Source organism: Clupea harengus, chromosome 4 (genome assembly GCF_900700415.2).
Source record: "Clupea harengus chromosome 4, Ch_v2.0.2, whole genome shotgun sequence".
Classification (NCBI taxonomy): Eukaryota; Metazoa; Chordata; class Actinopteri; order Clupeiformes; family Clupeidae; genus Clupea; species Clupea harengus.
The window spans coordinates 2231165-2257501 of record NC_045155.1 but is presented as its reverse complement, the minus strand read 5'-3'; the positions used below and the strand labels follow the sequence as shown (position 1 = coordinate 2257501).

The following is a 26337-nucleotide window of genomic DNA, read 5'->3' as shown; positions in this document are numbered from 1 at the left end:
TGGAGGACCACGACGCCACCATGCTGAAGGTCCCCGCAGGGGCAGACCCCACCTACGGGGTAAGGTCCGCTCCTGTGGCTGCTGAGCTAACTACTGAGCTAACTGCTATCAGGCCAGGCTAGGCAAAGGTCACAGTGTTATTCCCCCTGCGTTATTTCTCATTTAGTATGTAATACCATTATCTTCCGTTTTGAATGACCCCGCGCACTTTGTGTATGAGCTGCCCTCTGTGCTTTCAAAGTAGTTTAATGTTTTCATGCAGCCAGTGTTCTAGAGGAGCACACAGCATCCCCATTACAGAAAGCCATCACTGGACAACTCTAGAAATGACTGTGTTGAATCCTGGCCCCCAGGCCCCACATTAGAAAAATCAAGAGAAGTAGCACGCTCATGAAATATCAAAGTGTTTGGTAAGACCTGATGTTCAAAATAAGTTCACATGGCCATGCTGAAGAGGGTGTGCCTTGTGTTTCGTGTAGGACATCTTTGATGAGTTCTGCACCTCAGGCAGTGGGACAGGGCTGCCTTATCTGGTGCAGAGAACGATGGCGCGACAGATTTCCCTTGTGGAGTGTGTTGGTAAGTGCAGGCAGTTGTCCTCTTTTGCTCTTCATTTTTACAGACACAACAATAAACTAAATAAATGTGTTTGTGTGTGTGTGTGTGTGTGTGTGTGTGTGTGTGTGTGTGGGTGTGTGTGTGTGTGTGTGTGTGTGTGTGTGTGTGTGGCTGTGTGTGTGGCTGTGTGTGTGTGTGTGGCTGTGTGTGTGGGTGTGTTTGTGTGTGTGTGTGTGTGTGTGTGTGTGTGGGTGTGTGTGTGTGTGTGTGGGTGTGTGTGTTTGTGCGTGTGTGTGTGTCTGTGTGTGTGTGTGTGTGTGTGTGTGGCTGTGTGTGTGTGTGTGTGTGTGTGTGTACAGGTAAAGGGCGTTATGGAGAGGTGTGGAGAGGCACCTGGATGGGTGAGAGTGTGGCTGTGAAGATCTTCTCGTCTCGTGATGAGCAGTCCTGGTTCCGTGAGACTGAGATCTACAACACTGTTCAGCTCAGACATGACAACATCCTGGGTGAGGCCCCAAATGATTACGCCTCCTACTGCTCTTATACTAGTTAAGATTCCATGCCATACATTTAAAGCTGCATTTTTAAATGTTGTGAGATTACAAAATATTGTTAAGTTGAAACTTAATGTACTGAATGATAATGTCAGCATGTGTAGGATCCTAAATTTTGCGCAAAAAGAATTGAATGCCCATAGACAGGGGTCTAGCCTGCTTACTATAAGGCATGTATCCTTTGTCCCCACAATCTTTTGTTATGTTATACAGTACACAAAAGGCTTTAAATGTGTTCTCCAAGGCAGGAAAACTGACTTTTTTTAGACTACCAAATGACCGTGTGGAGGGTCAAGTGTCTTCTCAAAGACTAGTGGGACTTTCTGTTATTTGAGGTGACTTGCATATCCCACCTGACCCCTCCTCTCTAAACCTAAATTTCCCTCGGGATTAATAAAGTATCCATCTATCTATCTATCTATCTCTCGCTCTCTGTCTCTGCCATTAGGATTCATTGCATCAGACATGACATCCAAGAACTCCAGCACGCAACTGTGGCTGATCACACACTTCCATGAGCTGGGCTCGCTCTACGACTTCCTGCAGTACAGCAGCCTGGACCCCGAGGGCTGCCTGCGGATGTGCCTGTCTGTGGCCAGCGGCCTAGTGCACCTTCACACGGAGATCCTCAGCACGCAGGGCAAGCCCGCCATCGCCCACCGCGACCTCAAGAGCCGCAACATCCTGGTGAGGAGGAACGGCCAGTGCTGCATCGCCGACCTGGGTCAGTTGAGCAGGATGTTTGCTTTCTGAGAGCTGATGTCTTGTCAGCTTCACCATTCATTGCACTTCAAAATATCACGTTTCGATTGTTCTGCTGTCCATGCATGTGTTTTGTGTCATTGAAGACTCTCCTACATGTGCAACAGACACATATTGATGAAATATTAAATATTCTGTCGTTAAATTAAATCTAAAGCGCAGCTCACTTTCTTCACTTTTTTTCCCCCAAAAGGGATACTCAGACCTCTCGGGTAAATGATTTTCAGTCGGAGTGTTTGTTTGGCTGACAGGGCGACAGCGGTAGAGAAGTCGTTTAGTAATCAGAAGGTTGCTAGTTCGATTCCCTGTCGAAACGTCCTTGAGCAAGACACTGAACCCCTAATTGCTCCTGATGTGCAGTGTGCCATCAGTGTAAATAATGTAAAATGTGTATTCATTGTAAGTTGCACGTATGTAAGTCGCTTTGGATAAAAGCGTCTGCTAAATGACTAAATGTAAATGTTTGCAGGCCTGGGCGTCATCCACTCTCAGAGCAATGACTACCTGGACGTGGGGACCAACCCCCGCGTGGGCACCAAGCGTTACATGGCGCCGGAGGTCCTGGACGAGAGCATCCGCGTGGACGTCTTCGAATCCTACAAGCAGACGGACATTTGGGCCCTCGGCCTGGTGCTCTGGGAGATCAGCCGCCGAACTGTCGTAAACGGTAATGGCCCTGTCAGGAAGGGAAAATTGAGCTGTCGTGAGTGAGTGGCCATAAGTTGAACTCATTTTATGAGCTTGTGCCTAGATTAATCAACCCCAGCAAAAGAGCTTCTGGCCTGTAAATTCTTTAACCGTGACAGCTTCGTAATGATTCAGTTAGTCATACCGGAATGAACCGACTGGGCTTTCCAGATTCCGACGATAAGCGCACTCTCTCGTATTAATTATCAGCTATGGGAAATACATGTATTAGGAGCCTAGGCCACACGAGAATTCACCCCAAACGGACATTACTCACTTGAAAGATAATAACGAAATTGCTTTCGGGAACAACAATATCTGTTTTGTGTGCCAAACTGGCAAGGCATGTTTCGCAAATCTGTCATCGTTCAGCAAACTCTCCTCGTCTCCCTCCCTCCCCTCCTCCTTCCCTCCCTCATTCTCTCCCTCATTCTCTTCCTCTGTCTGCCTGTCTGTGTCTGCTATCCTCTCACATGATTAGCAGTGCAGTAATTATAAACACTGTTATCTGGTGTCAGCACTCTCTCCCTCATACAGTCCAGATGCATGTGAAAACTCAGACAGGCTCCACCGTGCCGTCGCAATACAATACAGTCTCCAGGGATCCAGTATCAGACCTCCGCTCCTTCGTTCGTTCTGTTCTTTTCTTTCTGTCTTCTTTGTCTGTTTTCTCTTTTATTTTTCTTTCATAACATATTGCCTGAGGCTCTCACATTCAATCTTAATCTTTAAAAAATCCATGTCTGGAAATGTTGTCCTTTTATTGGGCTGGCGAAATTTGAGCATCGTACGTATTTAATTCCAGTGTAATCTGAATGTGGATATTGTCCCACTCCCTTCTGCCTTTCCTCTCTGATCCCTCTGCCCCCCTAAGGCTTGAGCTGTGTTTGGCTGCTACCCAGCAAACCTCCCATCATGGAATCAATCCTCCCGCCAACCTCCCCCATCTCACTGCCCCCATTTGATAGATACAGAGTTTTTAATCACGACATTCAGTCTTGCTTCCCCTCATATTTGGCAGGGGTGTCGCAATAAGAGTCTGATCAGTGGGCTCTATCTGTGGTTGTTCTAGGAATCGTGGAGGACTACCGTCCACCCTTCTTTGACATGGTGCCGTCGGATCCCAGCTTTGAGGACATGAGGAAAGTTGTGTGTGTGGATCAGCACAGGCCTAGTCTGCACAACAGGCTGTATTCCCATCCGGTGAGATACACACACACGCAACGCACGCACGCACGCACGCACGCACGCACAGGCGCACAAACACACACACACGCACGCACACTCACACACACACACACACACACACGCACACGCACACGCACACACACACCCACACCACACACATACACACACACACACGCTCACACACACACACACACACACACACACATACACACACCACACACACTCACACACACACACACACACACACACACACACACACTCACACTCACACACACACACACACACACACACACACACACACACACACCACACACACTCACACACACACACACACACACACCACACACACTCACACACACACGCACACTCACGCACGCACGCACGCACACACACGCACACACACATGCAGACATGGGCAGATACATACACTATCATTAAAACAACACCATGTGCTTGCTGTGTTACTGTAAGAGAATGAAGAAAAGTGTAAACACCTCAGCAGGAACCTCAGAGAGACTGTTATTGCAGCTGTTTTTATTTACTCTCCAGCTCACCTCTGGACTCCTCTCTCATCTAGTTATATTGTATTTACTGTCCAGCTCACCTCTGGACACCTCTCTCATCTAGTTTTATTGTATTTACTGTCCAGCTCACCTCTGGACACCTCTCTCATCTAGCTTTGAAATAACATCTTAGTTACATCTTGATGTAATTCACTGATTTTCCTTGCATGTTCGCCGTCCTGCAGATCCTGTCCAGCATAGCGAAGGTCATGAAGGAGTGCTGGTTCCAGAGCCCCCCGGCGCGTCTGACTGCCCTCCGCGTGCGCAAGACCCTCTCCAAGCTGGACCAGGACACGGACCAGAGCATCGACAAGCTCAAACAGGACGTCTGAGCCACCAGACGTCCCGCCAACAACCCACAGGGGAGATACAGGAGTCGACCCAAGGATGGAAATCAACTTTTCTTTTTTATATATATCTGCTGTTTCCTAGGCAAGAGCCGCAGTGTTTTGCTCTTCCTTGAGATGGCCTTCCCTAATGTGCCTTTTGAGACGGTTCTCTGTTCCAGCCCATGACATCACTGTCCAGTCCCGTGTTTTTATTGCTGAGGCAGCCTCTCAAGATGTCCTGCCATATACAGTGATTGGCCACCGGTTTTTGGACTGAACGGAGATTGACTCCAGCCCTGCTGGTGCTTTTCCCCACATGTTGTGTTTTCTTTTTTCTTTTTTTTTTGTACAGGAATGTAATCCAGGATTTAGTGGCTGTGTCGTAAAAGCCAGTCATGCAAAGCGAGCAGGCGACGGGAACAGACACTGGCCACTAAGAAGGGAAGAGTGAATGCACCTCGGAGCTGAGTTTCAGTCGCTGCTGTTTCTTGTTGTCCTCCTCATTTTTCAAAGCTTTTGTTTTGCCAGGATGTGCGTGTCGTTCTGGCTTCCCTCAAACGTTTCCGCAAATTCCTTAAGGATTTTCCTGTCATTCCTGATGGAGGTATTTCGTTCCAAATAGCTGAGCCGGGTGGGAGCCTGATTCCCGTTCAGCGTCGGTGTGTTTATTTGGATGGACGGAGATGTATTGATTAGACTGTTCCAGGAAGGCCACTGCATCAACCACATGCACGATCCTCCGTTTCCTTTAAGACACCACTGCCGTTGTTACTTCAACACGATTGGTCACTTTTGTCAATTGTGATCAAATCAGTATCTTCAGCTCTTAAGCATGCCTTGATATTTAATATACTTTTGTATGATATGCATTTTTATTGGCAAGAATTTTGTAATCATCATTTCAAAGACGAACATACTATTTTTCGAGTATAAAACATCATCTAATCTATAACTGGACAAATTGAAATATCTCAAATGGTAATAAAGAAACACTATGATCCAATGCTCGTTTAGGTGTGTAGGTGGTCATTGACCTGCAGATTGGTTGACTGAGAAATGTAATCCTGTCCTGAATTATTTTATAGTCAATAGTTTACCAACTGGATTTGTTGTCCACAAGGGGGCACCAAACTATACGTTGTCTGCTCCAAGGTGGCCAAACCTCTCATTACTGCTTGTATCCTTTTAACACTCATGGTGACCTTGCATCACACAGATTGTTCTGAAAGAAATATTTCCAGCAATTAACCAAAGAAATCTTGTGCCATCATCATGTACAAACTTATACAAATATGGATCTCCTGCTATTTTGACAGCAGTCTGTGAAGAAGATGGTTTAGTTGTGGCTGTCTAAAGACGTGGCAGTAATCTTATATCTGATATCTGAAGGGAGCTACCAGCAGATAATTCACTGCAGTGGAACAGGATTTCACAGACACAAAACACTGCATATCTATCATTATCACGTTTCATTCAGACCTATATTTGTGTCTGTGAAAGAAGATCTCACACATAACTCTTATGCCCATTCCTTTACATTCAATATCATTAAAACAATGACCATTACTAAATAAAAATGTTGATGAAGACGAAAAGAGTGTTTCAATATTAGAGTGTTACTCAATACATTCCTTGTCTGCAATAGATAAAAACATCCTTTAGAAAACCTAGATGTCTTGAACTGATGACACCATATAATCAAACAAAACAACAGTTTCGATAGAGCGTGTATTGCTGGCTAAAAGTCATACGTAGATCCATTTGTTCAAGGGCCAGTTGACGTGAATAACTGCCTAGAATAGGTCATTGATTTGTGTCCGTGCACCCATATCTGAGTGAGCATGTGTCTGAGTATATCTGTCTGTGAGGCTGTGTCGACCACGGGGAGATAATGCTCCTTCAAAGCCCCAGCCTGTATGGTCAGAGAAAGTGTGGGGGTTATTTTTAACAGAGTGCAGGGGGCAGTTTCTGTATCGGAGCTCCACGGTGCCTCAGAGCTTGACCATGCCTGCCCCAACCCACCCCTGTTCCATCACTCTCTCTCTCTGACACTTCACTCCCTTCATCTCCACTGTATAGGGTGACCCTGTTGGTATGCAGTTTACTGTTATGGATGTGCTTGGTTTTACATTATATGTAGACACCCCCCCCCCCCCCCCCCCACACACACACCCCCACCCCCCATGAGTGGACTTAGCAGACAGAATGCATGTGAGGAACCACCAAACGGCTTTGATGGCAACTGCACTTTTTCATGTAATCAGCAAACCTGACAAAGATTCATGCCAGCTGTGTAACTTAAGGCTATGTATGTTCAAGATCACTTCATTAGACCAACATATTTTGAGTAGTGGAGGGATAACTTCATTAGACTAACATACTTTGAGTGGTGGAAATGTATAAATGTATTTATTTATTCAAATAGCAATAGCAATAGTGAGCGGTCAACTGGTGTTTGTCATGCATTCAGGATTTTGTGTGTTCGTTTTTCTTACGGTATTTTAAGGCATCTGCTTAATTAAATAATACTTAATCTTGCATACCCAAAATAGCAAATGTTTCTGGAGCAGATTTTCCCTGTGTCATGTGGTTATTAAAAGGCCATGTGGAGGGGGGTTGGGTGGCATCAAATGCCTCTATTATTCAACAAAGATTAAAATCACGAGTTTCTCGTGATAGCGCTGCCATCGTGAGAGTAAACGTTCTGAGGTAGGACATTGGCCAAAGCAGCAGTCCTGTGAATTCGCCCTGAAAATGGTCAGAACTGTTGAAGGTGTCAGTCAGTCACCATTAACTCTACTCTACTTTTCAAGGCCATGCTCGCTATAGGCCTGGTATATTTGTTCACAACTCGGGTTGACCTTTATCTTTGCTTTCTGGTTTATATATAACTTCAACATTTAAATATTACTGAGACCTCGACATAACAAAGAGAACTTTTCCTTGGAAAGCTTCGATTTCAGATGCGCTCCAGGAGGGAAACTACTGACATCATCACCTCATAGTCAGTGCAAGAAGGCAGGCAGTTCCCGTGGCACCAGGAACTGGCCTCTGTCCCACTCTTCTAACCAACTATTGAGAAAATACTTTATTGTAACATTATCGTAAATTATTAGGATGTGTATGGATATAGTCAACTTTATGAGGGTAACCTGCGTTGTGTGGACAAGAACAGTCCCGCACAGAACACGAACTCACAACTTCGAACATGGGAGGCGGGCAAGCAAAGAGGCTTAAAGTCAGGAGTACCAGCATCTAAAGTTTACTCAGTGCACATCAATGGCACGCTGGCTGCCTGAACAGCATGGGACTGTTTGGAATAAAATAAGTTCTGGGAAAAAAATCATTGCATACTCTAAGACCACATTTACACATAGCCGGGTATTTACAGAAACGAATATTTCTGCCCCTCCGTTTTCAAAAATAACGTCGTACACACAACATCGTTTTCAAAAAAGTTTCCTGTTTACATGAACCCGCATAATACGCCGGGATGGGATGCAGTAACTCCGAAAGAGACATTAGTGATGAGCGCGACATTCGGAAGTTCTCATGCCATTCGTCCGGGAGGACGACTTCTTTCTCGAAGTTTTCCCACCAGACAGCAGTTTGCCCTGGTCGGATCCAAAACCGGCGACGTTGGCAGGCAATGTAGCCTATGTCTTGGGAGTGAAAACAGTAGAAAGACTGCTGACCTCCGTGCAGTTCTTCGCCTCTGCTCCTCCATAGAAAGCAGTTGTGATTGTAAATCAAACAGGCGTTTGCATTAACGTATAAATGAGCCACTACCTTAACAGCATCCAATGATCAGTAAGCAAAACTAACTGTAAACATAGGACGCTCACATGATGTGATGCATTTTTAGTCGCATACTGTGACGTTTGAGAACCTAAAACTCTGTTTGACCTAGTTCACACGCAACACAAAAACGGAGTTTTCAGAAATCTCCACTTTGGCCGGAGTTTTAGAAATGATCGTTTCCTGATAAAACCTCCGTTTCCGTGTAAATGAAAGGCCAAAACGCATGAAAATATATGCGTTTTCCCATCGTGTAAACGGGGTATAAGCCTAATGTCAGATATAGGCCTAACCTATAGTAGCTACAAAGTAGCTACGCAGACATAAAATATTTTTCATGATGGGATGACAAAGAAAGAAAGACAGTTTCCTTTGAAATTTACAGTTAAAAGACATCGCCTTGCCTACTAATCCTATTCGGCTCTCCATAGGCTTTGAAAAAAATCGTACCACAACAAAAGAATGTAGGCATGGCGCCTTCCCCTTTAAAATTGAGCACACCCCTTTAAGTACGTCTGTATCAGAGCCAGGCTGGCGGTGTATGGTTTGTGGTTGTGTTAGTTAGGTCTCGCTCTGTTGTCAATATCACACTCCGAATGCATTAATGCGAAGCTATGGGAATCCTGCAGTCATGTCTACCAAAGGAACTGCTTTAACGCTGCTTGTTCTGTCCGGTCTGATAGCGATTGGCAACGGTAAGTGATATGCCCCCTCACAGTGCATGTCTGTAATCTTGAGCCTGTCGTAGTGTTTTTTTTATTTATTTGATTGCGGTGAGAGAGGGCGGCTGGGCTGGACGGAGCGTTGCCTGTCGCTCATCATGGCGGTGTCTGGAATTTGTTAATGGCAAACCTAAATCAGTAGTCCGTGTGATTTTGTTTGTGGTGCGGTTAAAAGGGGGAAGCGGTTTTATGGATAAATTGTATTTGTCTCTTTCATGTGTTTTTATGAAGTAATAGGTGGATAGATCATTATGAACCACACATCATGGTTTGCTAAGCGGCTAGCTTGTTATTGTGGGCAACTACAACGTAAGCTGGTTGAAGTCGTAGCTTGGCTACTCCGAAATGTTGAGTAGGCTAGCCTATAAATTAGGAAATATTATTTGTGGGTAAACAGAGCCATTTTGATATTTAAAAAGTGTTGTATAAACGTACGTTTTACGACTCTAATCTGATATAACAATGATTACGGGTAGCTTTAAATAGTAAGCTAAGACAAAAGTTGGCTTAACCTATCGCAACCTATTTAGGTGCTTCCCAGAACGTTTGGGCAAGGAATAAACTATCTATTTAAATTAAAGATGGGCCATGTTTATATGTGGTGAAACTATCCAGTGAAACACGCTAAAATCCAATGTACTTAGTCGGCTACTTGCGAGTAGTGAGTTGTAATGCCTTGTGAACATGAGTTACTTGCATGCATGTTGTTTAATTTCAGTTTACAAACGTTTTTTTGTTGTTCACCAACATGCTTAAAGAAATTCTGTTGAAGTTTACTTGTATTCCTTTTTCCGAAACCGCTTCGACTCGTTAGTTTTTAACCTACGGAGATAAAAAGAGAAAGTCAGAGGCAGATATTGGTCATTTGGTATCATTATAACAGTTATCAGCGCGCCTCTGTTATGTGGCCTGTTGTTGACAAAACAATAGAGTGGCGTCCCGCGAAGAACTTGGCGAAGCTGTAATGGCAGACTGGTGTGGTAAAGTGGGGCAAGAGAACAGGCCGGGTGCTTCTGTCCATGCCGAATATATCTGGACAATGTTTTCACCATTTCCCGTGCGTCTTTTTTTTTTTGTCATGCATGCCGTATTAACAGGTTAAATAATAGGACATTTATTTTATTTGTTCCGGTCAATTCTTGTTTTTGCATAATGCTCGTACTTGAAAGACAATCAAAAACAATCAGTAACCCTTCAGCGTCTGTTAAAATGCAAGGCTTCTTCATGACCATGAGTTCGTGCTTGTTGCTGGAGTTCAGTCGCAAACACAGTGTATTCAGGCAGCCCAGACAGAAGTCAAAGTTGAAGTCTGGGTCTTTTGTGATGGAAATTTTGGCAATGAGCCTCTTTCACTGTCCAGTCAAGGGGGGCCCACTCCCCCTTTTGTATGGCCAAGGCTCATTTTGCTTTCACTCGGAGTGTAAATGAATACATCTGTGGTCTGGCATATGGTGACCTACAGGATTTCTGTTCTGTCAACGCTGCACAGTCCGTGTGTCTACTGTTAGAAATAGTTTGAATCCTTGTGTGAAACGTCTTTTGTTTTTACTGTGGGGCAACGTTGACTTGTTGGAGCTGCTGTGAGAAACCTAAACATTTGTTTCCTCTTGTAGCAGTCCTCTGGAGCCAGGGGAGACTGTTTTGATAGAATAATAAGGACTCATCACGGGTACTCTGTGTTTCTCTCACTCCTTCTACTTTCTTTTTTTTTATCTTTTAAATATGAATGTTTCCCCTTGTTGAAACTTGCCATACTGATGGGACTCACTGTGAGGTGAGGCAAGATGAGAATTGAACCTGATGCACTGTTTTTTTTTTTTAATTATTTAGTTGTTTTTCTTGTTCAGTGTGAGCACTTAGACATATTGCAGTTTCATGTGTTGAATTAGACGTGTGCGCGCACACACACACACACACACACACACACACACACACACTATAAAGGAAGAGTGATTCATCTAATATCCAGGAATTGGACTGCAACCTTCTGCTGTCAGATTGCGATAAGGTTAAGTGATGCACAAACTTGCACTGCACATTGACAGTCTGAAAAGGTTAAGGTGAAATGTTTTTTTTTTAGTGTGTGTGTGGGGGGTTTATGGGGACAGGAAGTTTTGGTAAAGCAGTGCTGCCTGTTCAGATGGATAACACCTGCATGGATTTGCTTGTGAGGGTGGGGTATTGCAGTGCGGTGAGAAAGTCACCAGTGTGTGTGTGTGTGTGTATTGGTAGAGGACGGGAGCCACAGCCGGATCCAGGCAGAGCCATGATGGGTTTGCACAGCTGTGGCTGAGAGCGGGACAAGGCCTTGGCTGAGGAGTGGAGGGTGGTGGTGGTGGTGGAGGGTGGTGGTGGTGGTGGTGGAGTTTGGGGCAATGCCACAGTTCTAATTCTAATAGAGGCTTGAGAGAAGATGGGGGGGGGGGGGGACTCTGCACCCAAATCTCTGTCTCTCTCCCTCTCTCTCACACACACACACACGCACACACTCATTCTCTCTCTCTCGCACGCACGCACATACTCATTCTCTCTCTCACACCACACACACACAAACACACATTTTTTGTCATGTACATAACATAACAGGGACCGTGCCAGTGACTGGCCAACCTGTGGCATTGGATAGCAGTGTGGTTACTCAGCCGAGGAGCACGGCTCAGGCAGGTGTTATGTTGACGACCTTGGAATTGGCTCATCATCCACCGTCATTGCCCTTCAGAGTCTGTACGGTGTGTGTGTGTGTGTGTGTGTGTGTGTGTGTGTGTGTCCCTGTGTGGATCGTGAGCACACACACACACACACACCACACACACACACACAGAAAAACAACAGCAGCAGCTATGTGATACAGGCACAGAGTGCAAGGCAAGCAGCCTCAAGGCAGGGTGCGTCTCTATCTGCTGTCTCTCCTCTCTCTCTCTCTCTCTCTCTCTCTCTCTTCTCTCTTCTCTCATATCTTCCTTTCATGTGGTGCGGGCCTGAATGGAGTTTCCTGGGTGATAAACTGTTTCGCTGGGGTTTTATCTGGGGTTAAGAGAGAAGACTGGCTGTAGAGCCATGGCTGTGGACGACGACTCCTGTGCAGTGTCAGCGCACACCGCCAGACTGGAGAGGGGGGGGGGACGGGTGGATCCATTTCTCCTTCTCCTGCCCATTTTGATAGAGAAAGTGTGGCTTTAAATTACAGTGTCTCTTCCAACCGGTCGTCAACATATAAAGAACTCAGAGGGATTAGTGCGAGTCTGTCTGGGACTAATAAAGTAAATGATGTGGTAAAGATCATTTCTTGCTTTGTTTTACAGTTGAAAGGCCTTTAATGGTGCTTGGAGCGTGTGACAACTTGGAAACCGTAATGACTTTGAAGCATAAACAGTGTTTCTTTTCCCTACTTCTTCTTCTTTTTCAACAACCCACTTAGAGAGACGAGCGCCAGTAGTTCAGTGAGTTCACAGCATTAGCCCAGGTGCCGTGCGAGGGGCTGAATGTTAGAATAATGTTATGGAAATCAAAGGAGCGCACATCAAGTCATATTTTGCATGTGTGTGCTTGTCTATGAGATCAGAGCCAGGGGGAAAAAAGCATCCAGTGGAAGTGTGGAAGAAAGGAAGAGTAGGGGTTCAAAGACTCACATCCACGCTCGTGTGTGTGTGTGTGTGTGTGTGTGTGTGTGTGTGTGTGTGTGTGTGTGTGTGTGTGTGTGTGTGTGTGTGTGTGTGTGTGTGTGTGTGTGTGTGTGTGTGTGTGTGTGTGTGTGGTCCACGGGTTAGGTCAGGGTTGGGGGCTGTGGCAGACAGGCTCTGTTAATGACCTCTGTAATGACCTCAGCCGATGGGCGGCTCTAATTCTGCTGACAGACAGACTAACCCATGTCTGACCTGACCTGTGTCAGGGGGATTCTTATTGTGTGTGTGTGTGTATGAGTGTGTGGAAAGCAGAGCAGTGAGGAATGGCTCAGTGTTTTGAGACCAACCCCCTCCCCTCCCACACAATCCCATTTTTCTTCCCTGCCTGTTCTCCTGTAGAATAAGAAATCCTCCCTGTTTTTTTTTTTTTGTTTGTTCATTTGTTTTCCCCATAAAATGAGGAAATTCTGCATTACATATAGTATATCACCCATGAAGTGCATTTACTGACTGATGTCATTTGAAGTGTGTGGATGGTATAGTATAGTATAGTAGATATATTGTTGTGCTGTGTATGTGTGGCATTGAGGAAGGGAGAGGAGTGTTGGAGAGAGGGGGTGAGTGGGTGGGAGGGAGTGAGAGAGAGGTGACCCAGAGTTGAAGCTTGAGTCCCTGCAGTTGGGGAGTAAAATGCCTCCGCCAGGCCATCAAGCGGGTAATCTGAGCAGGAGGCAAGGGGAGCAGGCGGAAAAGGCTGCCCTCCTTCCTTTTGCATTGATTTGTGTGTGTTTTTGTGTGAAGTGTGTGTGTGGGCAGACGAGTGTGCCTGTGTGCAAGTCTGAATGAACTCTGTGTGTGTGTGTGTGTGTGTGTGCGCGTGCGTGCGCCTGGCTTGTCTGGTGGCGTCGGCGCGTCTTAATCAGCTCCCTGTCTGGCCGCTGTATGGATCTCATTTCAGAGGTGCACCTTGGGTAACAGCACAGCGCACCGCTGCAGCTACCATGCTTAGTGCCTCAGCATCCGCTGCAGAGAGAGAGAGAGAGAGAGAGAAAGAGAAAGAAAAAAAAAGAAAGAGTGGGCGAGATCAAGCACAGGAGGCAGGAGGCACGAGGCGGAGAAGCACACACCCAGGCAGGTTAACTGTGTGTGCACACGATCGCAGGCAGCCCCAGGCCTACGAAAATAAAATTCTGAGAGATGACAGGAAGTTGGCCATTAGTGTTAAGCCTCTCTCTCATGGGTGGGTGATTTAGCGGCAAGGCGCCCCGGTAGTTCAATTGTAAAGTGCTCGGTCGCGGGGGGCTAATCCTTGCCCTCATCTCGTCCTCCCCACGCCGTCATATTCTCCCTCTGAGGAGAAGCAGCTGGGATGGGAGGCCTTGGGCTCGTGTTCCGTACGGTCTTAGCAGACGACCCCCCCCACCTCCAGAGCAACGCAGGGCTTGTTTGTGTTTCCCATTCCAGCATCTTTACTAATGGTGTGCATTTTTACTCATTTTTCAGCACACCATGTCTGTCATTTCCTGTCTCAACAAGTGTGGAATGACGGGAACTTTAGCACTGGCAACACCATTTTTTTTTTTTAGTCAGGCCCCCTTTCTGTGAATTGTTCTCTCTCTCTCTCTCTCTCTCTCTCTCTCTCTCTCTCTTCTCTCTCTCTTTTTGTCTTTCTCTTTCACGGCCTGTTTTAAGTCCCGAGTCTAGACTGACTGTTTTTTTTTTTTTTTTTGTTTAAAAAAAAAAAAAAAAAATTTTACTGACAGTCGCAGCTGCTCCCTCAGCACAAACTTCACAGCTGGGGGGCTCCATAAGTCCCCCCAACCCCACCCCCCTCCTTCGTACCCGCTCACAAACTGTCACCTTTCTCTGCTCAACCAGTCATTCAGCTCCTTCACCAGTCTGTTAGTTCTGGCTCAGGCTGCTGCTGCTGGTCTGTCTTCAGCTGCAGTCTCTTCCTGCAGCCCCTTTCAAACTGTGGACCTTCGTGGCTGTCGTGCATAGCACACGCCTGCTGAACTGCCCCCACTCCAACCGCCGTTTACTCACCACTCCCCTCCTCAAACGCACAAACTCTCCCTCTCCACCCACTCCTACGCACAGTCTCCCCACCCTACACTCCCACACACACTCCTCCACACTACCCCCACTCACTCAAACTCACACACCCACCAACACCCCCACACCAAACACACACACACGCACACACACACACACACACGCACGCGCTCACACACACACACACACACACACACACACACACACAAACTCACACCCCACTCCCGCTCTTTGTTCAGACACAGCCAGCCCAATCCTTCCTCACGTCCCCCTAATCTTCACACAAAGGCCCAGTGTAAGGCCACCAATTATGTGCATACAAGAGCAGGGTTCACCTCAGCCACATTCACGTTGTTCCCGGAGCCCAACACAGCCTCACACAACTCCTGCATGCTTTTGTGTGCCAACTTTAAAAGAGCCCCAGAATAATTACTCTTATTGTGTGTGTGTGTGTGTGTGTGTGTGTGTGTGTGTGTGTGTGTGTGTGTGTGTGTGTGTGTGTGTGTGTGTGTGTGTGTGTGTGTGTGTGTGTGTGTGTGTGTGTGTGTGTGTGTGTGTGTGTGTGTGTGTGGTTTCCTATGCTTCCTAGCAATGGGGGTTGGGGCGTGGAGTGTTTTGTCATCCACGCAGTCATTTTTGGCCTTTTATGTGGGTTATTGTGGTGTTTTGGGTTGCATTTTCATATGCTTAATTATGTTGGCTAAATCTCGCTCCTGCTCACAGGGGGAGGATGATGTGGGATTGCATGACATTAGTCACAGCTAGTTAGCGCTGGGAGCGTAATGGCCTGCGCTCCGCTCGAGTGGGAGTACGTGGATGTTTCGATGCCCTCGGAGAGAAGCTTTGGCTCTGGAGACCACTGATCAGCTCCGAGCTGTGAACACACGAGAGAGGGCAGAAGGCAAACCGCTAGTGTGCAGCTGGTCTGGTCATACACTCAGTGTGTGTGTGTGTGCGTGTGTGTGTGTGTGTGAACACACACGCCGAAACACACGCCGTGGCCGATGTGGTCATGGCGAGGTTTGGCCAAACGTCCTTCAGTGAGGGTGAGCGTGGGACTGTGTTACGCACGCTTGCGGGAAGTCAGAAGTCCAGTAGAGGAGAAGAGAGAGCGAGAGAGAGAAAGGGGGAAGGGAGGGGAAATAGGGGGGTTGAATGAGAACTTTAGCATGCATGGATTGATCTTCAGGATGTAATACTCGCCCAGAACATCTGCTGGTTCTGTTTACGTGTTTGTGGCGAGTATGTTTGCCACATTTCTGTCTTGTCACCGCGCTGACATCTCACTGAAGTTTATTGTGTGTGAGTGTGTCTGTGTGTGAGTGTGTCTGTGTGTGAGTGTGTCTGTGTGTGAGTGTGTCTGTGTGTGAGTGTGTGAGTGTGTCTGTGTGTGTCTGTGTGTGTCTGTGTGAGTGTGTGTGTGGTCCAGATTTCTAGTAAGCAGGGGAGGATAAGGGTAGTTGGAAGATTTGGAGCCTGACCGGACGGATGTTGACCAGCTCTTCCTGCCCACTCAGAGACGCTGTTCAGAGAGGGACTTTCTCCGGTCGCGTACGTCAGCATTCTGCTCCAGTAGCTGGACAGTGCTGTTAAAGCCAAGGGCTGAAAGGTCTGCTGACCAACGCCATACGCCTGCCTGACCACCGCCACCTGAGTGTGGTCACCCTGCACTCGATTGAAAGATCCTGTCCAAACACCCTTGTGAGACGACGTGGGATCCTGCCCTTTTTTCTCCAGCTACCTGTTTGGGGGATAGTTGGCGGCTCTGTCAGGGTTCGGATGCTGTGGAAGCAGCTTGTTTTCACAGTTTTTTTGTTTTTGTTTTTCTTTTTTGTTTTTTTGTTTTTTTATCAGGGCCTGGTCACCTCTGTGTAATCTGCAGGAAATTCCTTGCGCAAGCGAGCTCTAGTGAACTTGGAGCCGCTCCTCTGGCGATTACTGGCAGTCTCATCCCTCAGCACAACTGCCGAGAATTGCACAAGGAGTTTACTCCCAACACACACACACTCACACTTACACACACACACTCACTCACACTTACACACACACACACACACACACTTACACACAAACACACACACACACACTCTCTCTTTCTCGCTTTCTCTCTTTCTCAGTGTACAGTCTTACACACACACACACACACACACACACACACTCTTGCACATACACAAACACACCTTCACATTCGCAAACATACATGCACACATACACTCACGTCTGCCCGCGCACACATTCACTCAAACGTGTGAACCGTTCCCTTGTTTGATCGGGAGGGGCGAGGCCTCGTTGCATGTCATGCATGTCGCAATCCGTGTGTGAGAGAGAGAGAGAGAGAGAGCGAGGGAGGAGGTGGAGTGAGTCAGACATTTCAAGGTGAACCATATGCTCTTAAGTATGACAGAGCTGGCAGAGATCAGGTCGGAGACATAAAAGGAGAAGAGAGAGAGAGAGGAGAGAGAGACGGAGAAAGACACGGACAAAGACACGGACAGAGACGGAGTGGCTGAGGAGGACAGATGAAGGCCCCGAGAGCGTCAGCTCCAAGGGAGAGGGTGGCGAAACGGTGATCTGCAAATAAAAGGCCTGTACAAACAGCAGGCGATTGAGTGCGCCGGCAGGAAAGATCCGGAAGAAAAGGAGCGGGGATTAGCTGCAGACCTCCCCATAAACCTGTTTTGTGTTCTTTGGAAGGAGCGCCATGGTCTTTGTGTGTGTGTGTGTGGTGGGCCACATGTGTGTACAGTCAATGGCATATAGGGGGTCCTGGATCCTTTCTGTTCATTATTTTGTTTTCATTTCTGCCTTAAATGGTTTCTCCTTGTTTTTTTCTTTCTTTCTTTCTTTCTTTCTTTCTTTCTTTTTTGGAGTTGTTTCTCTTCTTAGATCGAAGCAATTAGTCTAAAGTGGCCCTGCATTGTTAGTGGCAGGGCTTTGGACTGATAACAGTGGGGTGTGAGTGAAGTGTGGCAGACATCCACCCTCCCCAACCAGCACCACCAACCCCAACAAGTCTGACCTCAGCTTCCTCCTTAAGCAGAACAGCACTCGGCCCATAGAGACGATCTCAAACACTTCAGCACTCCAAATCCACACACGCACACGTACGCACACGTACGCACACGTACGCAAAAGCATAGGTCTGCACACATAGAGAGAGATGGCGGGGCTATGCCGGGCCTGTGCCAGCTTACACAGGTGCATAGGTCTGCACACATAGAGAGAGATGGCGGGGCTATGCCGGGCCTGTGCCAGCTTACACAGGTTTTTTTCAGTGGAGCCTCCTTGAGTAGATAATCTTAAACGCTCCGGCATGTTGTGTAATCCAGAGGCAGTGTCCATGCATGTCCTTTGAGCGAACGACTGAAATAGCCTTCGGACAACAGTTACGGGCTTGATGGGAATTGGAGTCTTCTTTTACAATAGGCACAGACTGGAGGGAGCTGTTACTAGTCCATTAGGCTGGCAGTCTGGCCTTGCCCCCGCCATTCCTGGACCTTAAATAGATCAGGATCAGGGGCAAATGGAGCAGAGAGCTCCTTCCCGGCCATCTGATCTGCGCTTCATTATTCTAGACGATTAATGCGCCTGTGGATTTGGATGTAATGATTTTTGGTAAGGGACCCCTGGTCGTCTGCGAGACAGTGGGCTCGGTTATTTACTGCCACTGCCTTTAGTGCTGCAGTGGGGATCCAGCAAGGCCACTGGCGGGGCAGGCTCGTCTGACTGCCCGCCCGTCGCAGTCTGTTTCTGTTTGGGTCTCTCCGCAGTGAGGGATTCGGTTTCATGTCATGCAGTCTCTGGAGGCGACGGGGGGGGGGGGGGTGTAAACAGGAGAGGGGAGGGGTAAACAGGAGACTGTGTGCATGTCTGTGCCGTCGCAGAGACGGCAAACACCAGTCGAGCGGCCCGTTCGGTATGGTCACCTCACAAGTTTGCTGCTCTGTGCTCGCCCCCTGCTGGAGGGTTCATAGTACTACATAAGCCAGCAGTTGGGGATTCTACTTTGAGTCGGGATGTTTTGATGTAATGTTTTTTGATTTGTTCGATTTAATGATATCTTATTGTTTTTGTTAAAGAGTTATTTCCCTTTTATCATTCTCTCTTGGATCACATATGGAGAAGTCCTTACACGTCAGGTACACCGTATGATATTGAATCATGATTCCAAATTGTGTCGCTGATGGCTTCTCCTCTGTCTTGTCCGCAGCTCTGAGGTGTAACTGCACCAACTGCGAGAGCAGCGGCTATGAGTGCGAGACGGACGGGGCCTGCATGGCCTCCACCTCTAACATCGCCGGCGTGGAGCAGCACGTGCGCATCTGCATCGCGCGCGACAAACTCATGCCCCCGGGGCAGCCCTTCTACTGCCTGAGCGCGGAGGGCTACCTCAACACGCACTGCTGCTACTCCGACTACTGCAACAGTGTCGACCTCAAGGTGCCCAAGGTGAGTCGCTGCCTGATGTCTGTCAGTCCGTCTGTCAGTCCGTCCGTCAGTCCGTCTGTCTGTCAGTCCGTCTGTCAGTCCGTCCGTCCGTCAGTCCGTCTGTCAGTCAGTCTGTCTGTCCGTCTGTCAGTCCGTCTGTCAGTCCGTCTGTCAGTCAGTCTGTCGGTTAGGGGAAAGATCGCAGTCATGAGTGATTATATATATATTGCCAGAGAGATGTAGAGGAGGTCAATAGAGTGGCTGGCGGTAAATGGTCACCCACATAGTCACACACTATCTGATAATGGGCATTGTATGCAAATCAGTGAAGTGAGTTCTCTGCTGGTGTCTGATAACAGTGATCCATTCCTAAGACACAGCAGAGTCACTGTGTGAGGCTGCACAGTTTGAATTTCACATGAAACCATTTCATTTTAAAAGAAAGTTCAGAGAACTCCGTTTTAATTCGTTCAGGCCACTTGTGTTGTGGTGGATTGGGTTTTTTGGATTGGTGTTTTATTTTAAAGGGGTTGTGTGGTAACTCTCAGGCCTCTTGCCTCTCTTCCTCTTCCGCAGTGCCGGCGATCGAGAGCGCCCTGAGCAGCTGGGGGCCGGTGGAGCTGGTGGCGGTGATAGCCGGGCCCATCATCCTGGTGTGTCTGCTGCTGATCGTGGGCGTCCTGGTGTTCCAGCACCACCAGCGCACCTACAACCACCGGCAGCGGCTGGACGTGGAGGACCCGTCCTGCGACCACCTCTACCTCGCCAAGGACAAGACGCTGCAGGACCTCATCTTCGACCTGTCCACCTCCGGCTCGGGCTCAGGTGAGTTCAGCTACTGTTGCTCTTCTGGGTGAAAGATAGATGTTTAGATGTTTAAGTGTAAAGTGTAAAAGGTGATTTGTTCATTCTTGGAATTCCAGGAGAACTTCTATATAAACTTTGTATAACTTGTATATGAAAATGGTGATCAAGGTTCAAAGCCTTGATCTCAAACCCTGAAACTCCTTACCACCAACATAATTGAGGGTTGATTCTGGAAACCTTGTCATGTTTGAGTACTATACTCTCTTCTTCTTCTTGGCTAGAGAGATCACTCATCGCCTTGATGACTGTCTTCATATGTAGTAGATGAGTGAATGTATCAAACCAACCGTCTAATCTCTCTAGCACTCTTGCAATGTAACTTGCACTTACAGCAGTTACGTTCCTGCACTTTCTATTTCTTATGTAAAATAGTATTTATTGTTACACTAGGTCTAGTAGCTTGATTGTTCTCTCCCTTGTACATCGCTTTGGATAACAGCGCCCGCTTAATGTAATGGAAATGTAAATTTCTCCCCTTCCTTCAGGCCTTCCCCTGTTTGTGCAGAGGACGGTGGCCAGAACCATCGTTCTGCAGGAGATCATTGGGAAGGGGCGTTTCGGCGAGGTCTGGCGGGGCAAGTGGAGAGGCGGAGACGTGGCTGTCAAGATCTTCTCCTCGCGGGAGGAGCGCTCCTGGTTCCGTGAAGCTGAGATCTACCAGACCATCATGCTCCGACACGAGAACATCCTGGGCTTCATTGCTGCAGACAACAAGGGTAAGGAGCGGTTTACCAACTCCAGTTATGATTTTAGAAGATTCTTTAAGACTGCGTGAATATCTGGAATTAATTAGTTGAAGGCTTCGGGTCCCTCCACAGAAGGAGGTCGGTGCGCTCAGAATAGGACCATGAACTACAAACAGTTCAAAGGGGCCACTTCTCGACAACTGAACTGAACCCAAAGAGGGTACTGGAGCATACAACATTCGTTTTGGCAATTTATTGATGAGGTGATGATGAAGACATAGTGTACGTCAAAACGTCAGTCGTTTGCACCTTTTTATAAATACATCGCCGAAGCGAATCGTGTGCTCTACTATCCTCTTTTGGTTTCAGTTGTTGAGAAGTGGCCCATTGAACTGTTTGCAGTATCTGGAATGAAATACTTTGTTGCAGACTGCAGCGGACCAGTTATCTCATCATTTCGATAAGCGTGTTATCTATATCCGTTACTGCGTTGTTTTTACATAAACACAGGTATGCAAATATGGTAGCCTATCTCTTTGTGCCGGTAGCTTCCTTGTCCTGATCTCCACTCTCTTCCTCTTTCCTCTCCATCTCCCCCTCTCAGACAATGGCACATGGACGCAGCTGTGGCTGGTGTCCGACTACCATGAGCACGGCTCACTCTTTGACTACTTGAATTGCTACTCCGTCACCATCGAGGGCATGATCAAGCTGGCGCTGTCGGCTGCCAGCGGACTGGCCCACCTGCACATGGAGATCCTGGGCACACAGGGTAAGGGCTGAACCCAAAGGGCCGTGTGGACATGCTCCCATAAACTTACCAGGCGTACTCCTTTTTTTTTTTTTTTTTTGTGTGCGTGCGTGTGTGTTACTGTGTGTCTGAATGCCCCCATAACGTCACCAGGTATACTTTTGAAGGGGGTGGGGTGTTTGGTGTTTCTGAATGTCCAATACATGCGGTAATAATCCTGCTAATAAGTGTCTGTATGGGTTCCTCCGCAGGAAAGCCTGGCATAGCACACCGTGACCTCAAGTCAAAGAACATCCTGGTGAAGAAGAATGGCACTTGTGCCATCGCTGACCTGGGACTGGCAGTGAGGCACGAGTCGTCCACTGACACCATTGATATCGCCCCCAATCAGCGTGTGGGCACAAAGAGGTACTGAGAGATCACACAAACAGCTCTCTCTGTGTGGCGTGGCACTCCTTGCAGCTTTTTTTTTATCCGGCAGTACAGTATGAACAGACCAGTGTATATATAATGGGGGGTGTAATAGCATGGATAACACACAGAACGTTTATTCTTTTTGTCTTTTAAGTATACTTAAAACTTGCTGTCGGATAATTGCATTACATGCTCCTATGTGTGATGTGGAATGCTCACGAATCTCACGCCCCTCCCGCCCCTCCTCCTCAGATATATGGCTCCAGAGGTTTTGGACGAGACCATCAATATGAAGCACTTTGACTCCTTCAAGTGCGCTGACATCTATGCCCTTGGCCTGGTGTACTGGGAGATCGCACGCCGCGGCAGTGCTGGAGGTAAGACCCAGTGCACGTGGAACTTCTTTACCCCCCTGAAGCTGTTGGTTTCCTCTGTGGAAGCCAGTTTTGCGGTGGTTGCCTATGTTGGCCCATGGGGGGGGGGTTTGTTTGCTAGTGGCAGTTCTTTAAAGCAGGCTGTCACCCCACAGGTGTGCATGAAGACTACCAGCTGCCCTACTACGACCTGGTGCCCCCGGACCCCTCCATCGAGGAGATGAGGAAGGTGGTGTGTGACCAGAGACTGCGGCCCACCGTGCCCAACTGGTGGCAGAGCTATGAGGTAACCATAACGACCATTCCATCTGGAAGGACTGCCCTGTATTTCCTTTTAAAAGTATATTAGTATATTTATTGACTGTTTATATGCAAGTTATTTTTTGGTTTGTATGAATTGTGTATGATATATATACACTTGCTACAAGTTTTCATTTGAAGAAATCAAATAAAGCATAACACTGGGTATATATATATATATATATATATATATATATATAAACACACACACACACACACACACACACACACACACACACACACACACACTCAAAGATCTGTTTTGAAACCACATCATTACTGGTGTTGATGTATTTTGTGTGTGTGTGTGTGTGTGTGTGTTTCAGGCACTGCGAGTAATGGGTAAGATCATGCGGGAGTGCTGGTACTCCAACGGTGCGGCGCGTCTGACGGCCCTGCGCATCAAGAAGACCCTGTCCCAGCTCAGCGTCCTGGAGGACGTGAAGATGTGAGACACGCTCGCTCGGGAGGCGGGGCAGCCTCGCCAGCGGGACGTTTCCGTGGAGACGCACCGACCGACCGAGCTGAGAGCGCAGAGACTCAAGACTGGGAGAGAGGAAATGAAAAAGAAATGAGAGAGAGAGAGGGAGAGAGAGAATTATTTGAAGAAAGAGACCCTGCCAGTTTTTTTCAAAGCCACACTTCTGTGTTGTGAAGAGGTCTACCTCACCTTTTTTTTTTTTTTTTTTTTTTTTTTTTTTGGCCAAAACTACTGAATCTAGCAATTCCTCCTCCACCCAACTCCAACCTAGCACAACCAATCCTCCGCTTGCACTCCATCCCCCACCCCCTCAGGATCCGTCCGGCTCTGAAGCTTCTCCACCTATCGGCTCCTCTCCTGACCGCTCCCTTCATCCACCCGCCCCGCCCCGCCCGGCCTCCCCTCCCCGAGGCACAGTGCCACGTGCTCCTCCACCTCTCCACTCCTCCGCCTCTCCACTTCTCCGCCCCTCCACTCCTCCACCTCCTCCGCCCAGTGTCTGTGGATTCATTACTTGCATTAATTACGTGTTTGGTTGGTTTTCTTTCCCGTACGTTTCATTGCAGGAACTACTGATGTACAAGCGATTCCCGTTTGTTTTGGGATTTCTCTCGCAGTTCTAAATCTTGCCACTCCTTTTTTTTGTTATTTCTCTGCCGTTTTTAAGTAACGGGACTACGCGAGAGACATTTCAGACAAGCCGTTGTAGCGCGGCACGACGACTCAGACCTAAAAGTATGTCTGCTAATAAGTCATTTTCATGCATCTTTCCCCCCTCTTTTTTTGTCGTACCATTACCTGATACTGCTGTTGTGAGAATGTGAAAAAAAAGAGGCAGACACCTTTTCTTTGTTGAGGTCAGATGCATTACAATAGCATAGGCGAGGATGTAGCAAGCCTTGATGTCTGTGACTGTTCAAATGTGTGTGTGTGTGTGTGTGTGTGTGTATATATAGAGTTCGTACTGTAGCTCTGATGTCATATTTAAAATCGCAGGAAGGGGGGGCGGGGTGTTGACACGACACGACACGACACACGTGCATGGGAAGACCTTCCGTGTGAAACAAGACCCTCTATATGGCAATGCATTAATCAAGCTACAGCTTAGATCTGGGGTAAAGTTGTTTGTGCTGTTGGGTTCAAGTCGAAGCATTACAATAATGCATACACTGTGGCTGTGCGTGTGTGTGTGTCTGGAATTATTTTATTTTGATTTTAATTATTAAGGATCAATCTCTAGATGTGGTCCATGATTTCTTTTATTTTGTTCACTTTTATTTTGTTCATTGTTTTTGGGGTGATTGACTTTTTTTTATTTATTTGTTAATATTTTATATATAGTTTTTTTGTTCACTGTGATATGTCAATCAGGGGATTAGTGGCAGTGGAGCCCAGGTCCCTGTCAGACAATGGCTGATAGAAGTGACCGAACTCAGATAATCATACCTGCTGGACAAGCTGGAGATCCATACACTGAGCAAGTAATACGTTTAGGGATGGGTAATAACTTTAAAGTCTGCACTGTTTTGTGGGGAGGAAGATAAACTGTTTTCCTTCTTTTGATTTCTGATTAGGAATCATTTAAAATGTAATGACAAGAAAAATCCTTCAATTTTTCATTTTCCTGTAACATTACCTGTAAATCATCCCTAATGACAATCCTCGATGGAACTGGCTGCTGTGGTTTCGCATACTGATTCTACTGCCTGGGCACTGTGAGATGTCTGGGGATGAGATTTTAGTGAATAAGAACAGAAGGCTGGTTCACCACCTAGTTCATGTATTATGTATATTTGTATTGTAAAGTTGCATCTTTTAGCTAATCAATATCACTTGTTTATAACCAACTACTCCAAATATATCTTTTTTTTTTTCGTTCTTTTCTACTGTTTTGTATTTTTAGCTTTCCAAACAAACTTGAAGGTACTACTGATCTGCTCCGAACTGCTACTCTGCCTCCTTACGCTGTCCATCTGTCATCTTTTGTAGCCATGACCTCTAGTAAAGACATTTTTACTTGCATAGGTAGTTCAATTCTTCTTTCATTTCAAATTGCTTTGGCTACCGTCACGTGTGGGAGTATTAAGTTTCATGAAAGTGGGTCTCTGACACCCAATAAACCGCTTGTTCCTGTTGTGAAACGTTTCCAACGTCCTGCTCCTGTAGAGGTGAGGGCCCAGGCCATACCATCCTATTTATGAATGTGAAACATCAGTGTGTTGCAATTGGTTACCTTTACATGACCTTTAATGAACCCTAGTTTTCATTAGAAGGTGCAAAAATGTATGAAGATGGAGGTTTGCCATCCACACTATGTGGAGCCTGGAGACATTTTGGGGGGGGGGGACAGGATCTTGGTGCAGTGAGCATTCCTTTCACTTGAACTGGGGGAACTGTTAGACAGTAAATGTGACTGAGCTCATTGGAAACATGGTGCTCTGTACAAACAAACACTGGGATATCCATCTTTGTTTTAAAGAACGATCTGAGAGGCAGGCAAGAGTAGAGTAGACTTGTCCTGTTATTTATATGGGGGCTGTTTTCAGTGTCCTCAATTTGGTTTGAGGTGCGGCTATGTGTACACAACACACCTGGAGGTGTTGCAGGAGATGTGGAGAGAGGTGTGTGTGTGTGTGTGTGTGTGGGAAAACTGTCATCGTTAGGATGGCCTGCTGTTATTCGGCAAGAGTCGACTGTCATGATGCAAACCAAATGTCAAACATGATTGTACATGTTTGGTGTGTCAACATGTGACTAATGCCGCTCGGATTCTTTGGATGACATTCTGCGCCTTTGTTGACAAAGTTGAGTTACTAGTCACGACCTTAAACTATGTCAAAAAATGCAATGTCTTTTCAGGATTAGTTTGAAAATGTGTATATGAATGATACATTAATAAACATTTTCTTTGTAATGTTGTTTTAATGTCTTGGTCATTTTAAAATTAAAAAAAAATGTCTTTCCCTTCTAAAGTCCAAGACTCCTACAGTTTGTAAAAAGGAAATCTGTATCAAATATTTTTTTACTGTTCGGTAACATTCCAGCCCATCTTCCATTTCACCTCATAAGGTTAATCTGTGTATTATCTATAAGATTACAATCTATTCTTAAGGCACTTTTGGAAGTTTGCTAAATATGGTAGAAATGTTGTCTTGGATTTATAGTAAAAGAAAACTTGAATATTCCTGCACTTCTTT

At 46.7% G+C, this 26337-nt stretch overlaps 2 protein-coding genes across 2 annotated transcripts in view; both read left to right on the top strand.

Moving 5' to 3' along the window:
• Window positions 1-6236, top strand: part of acvrl1 (activin A receptor like type 1) — a 15861-nt gene extending 9625 nt beyond the window's left edge. The window contains exons 5-11 of the mRNA XM_031565465.2: window positions 1-59; window positions 480-579; window positions 918-1064; window positions 1561-1836; window positions 2344-2541; window positions 3634-3764; window positions 4498-6236. The exon at window positions 1-59 is cut by the window's left edge and continues 130 nt beyond it. Coding sequence (XP_031421325.1) covers window positions 1-59; window positions 480-579; window positions 918-1064; window positions 1561-1836; window positions 2344-2541; window positions 3634-3764; window positions 4498-4644 — 1058 coding nt within the window. The 3' untranslated portion in view covers window positions 4645-6236. The remainder of the gene's footprint in view (window positions 60-479; window positions 580-917; window positions 1065-1560; window positions 1837-2343; window positions 2542-3633; window positions 3765-4497) is intronic.
• Window positions 6237-8934: 2698 nt separating this feature from the next.
• acvr1ba (activin A receptor type 1Ba) lies at window positions 8935-26054 on the top strand. The gene is made up of 9 exons (XM_031565742.2): window positions 8935-9134; window positions 19050-19298; window positions 19844-20092; window positions 20620-20850; window positions 21425-21592; window positions 21823-21979; window positions 22238-22362; window positions 22515-22645; window positions 22986-26054. Exons 1-9 carry the CDS (start codon window positions 9044-9046, stop codon window positions 23109-23111), a joined length of 1527 nt encoding a protein of 508 aa, XP_031421602.1. The 5' UTR covers window positions 8935-9043; the 3' UTR covers window positions 23112-26054.
• Window positions 26055-26337: the final 283 nt, after the last annotated feature.

Coding starts and splice junctions, on each gene's coding strand:
- acvr1ba (XM_031565742.2), top strand. CDS start 9,044: ATGCGAAGCTATGGGAATCCTGCAGTCATGTCTACCAAAGGAACTGCT. Junction 9,135..19,049: donor TCTGATAGCGATTGGCAACG/GTAAGTGATATG, acceptor TCTTGTCCGCAG/CTCTGAGGTGTAACTGCACC. Junction 22,646..22,985: donor ACTGGTGGCAGAGCTATGAG/GTAACCATAACG, acceptor TGTGTGTTTCAG/GCACTGCGAGTAATGGGTAA.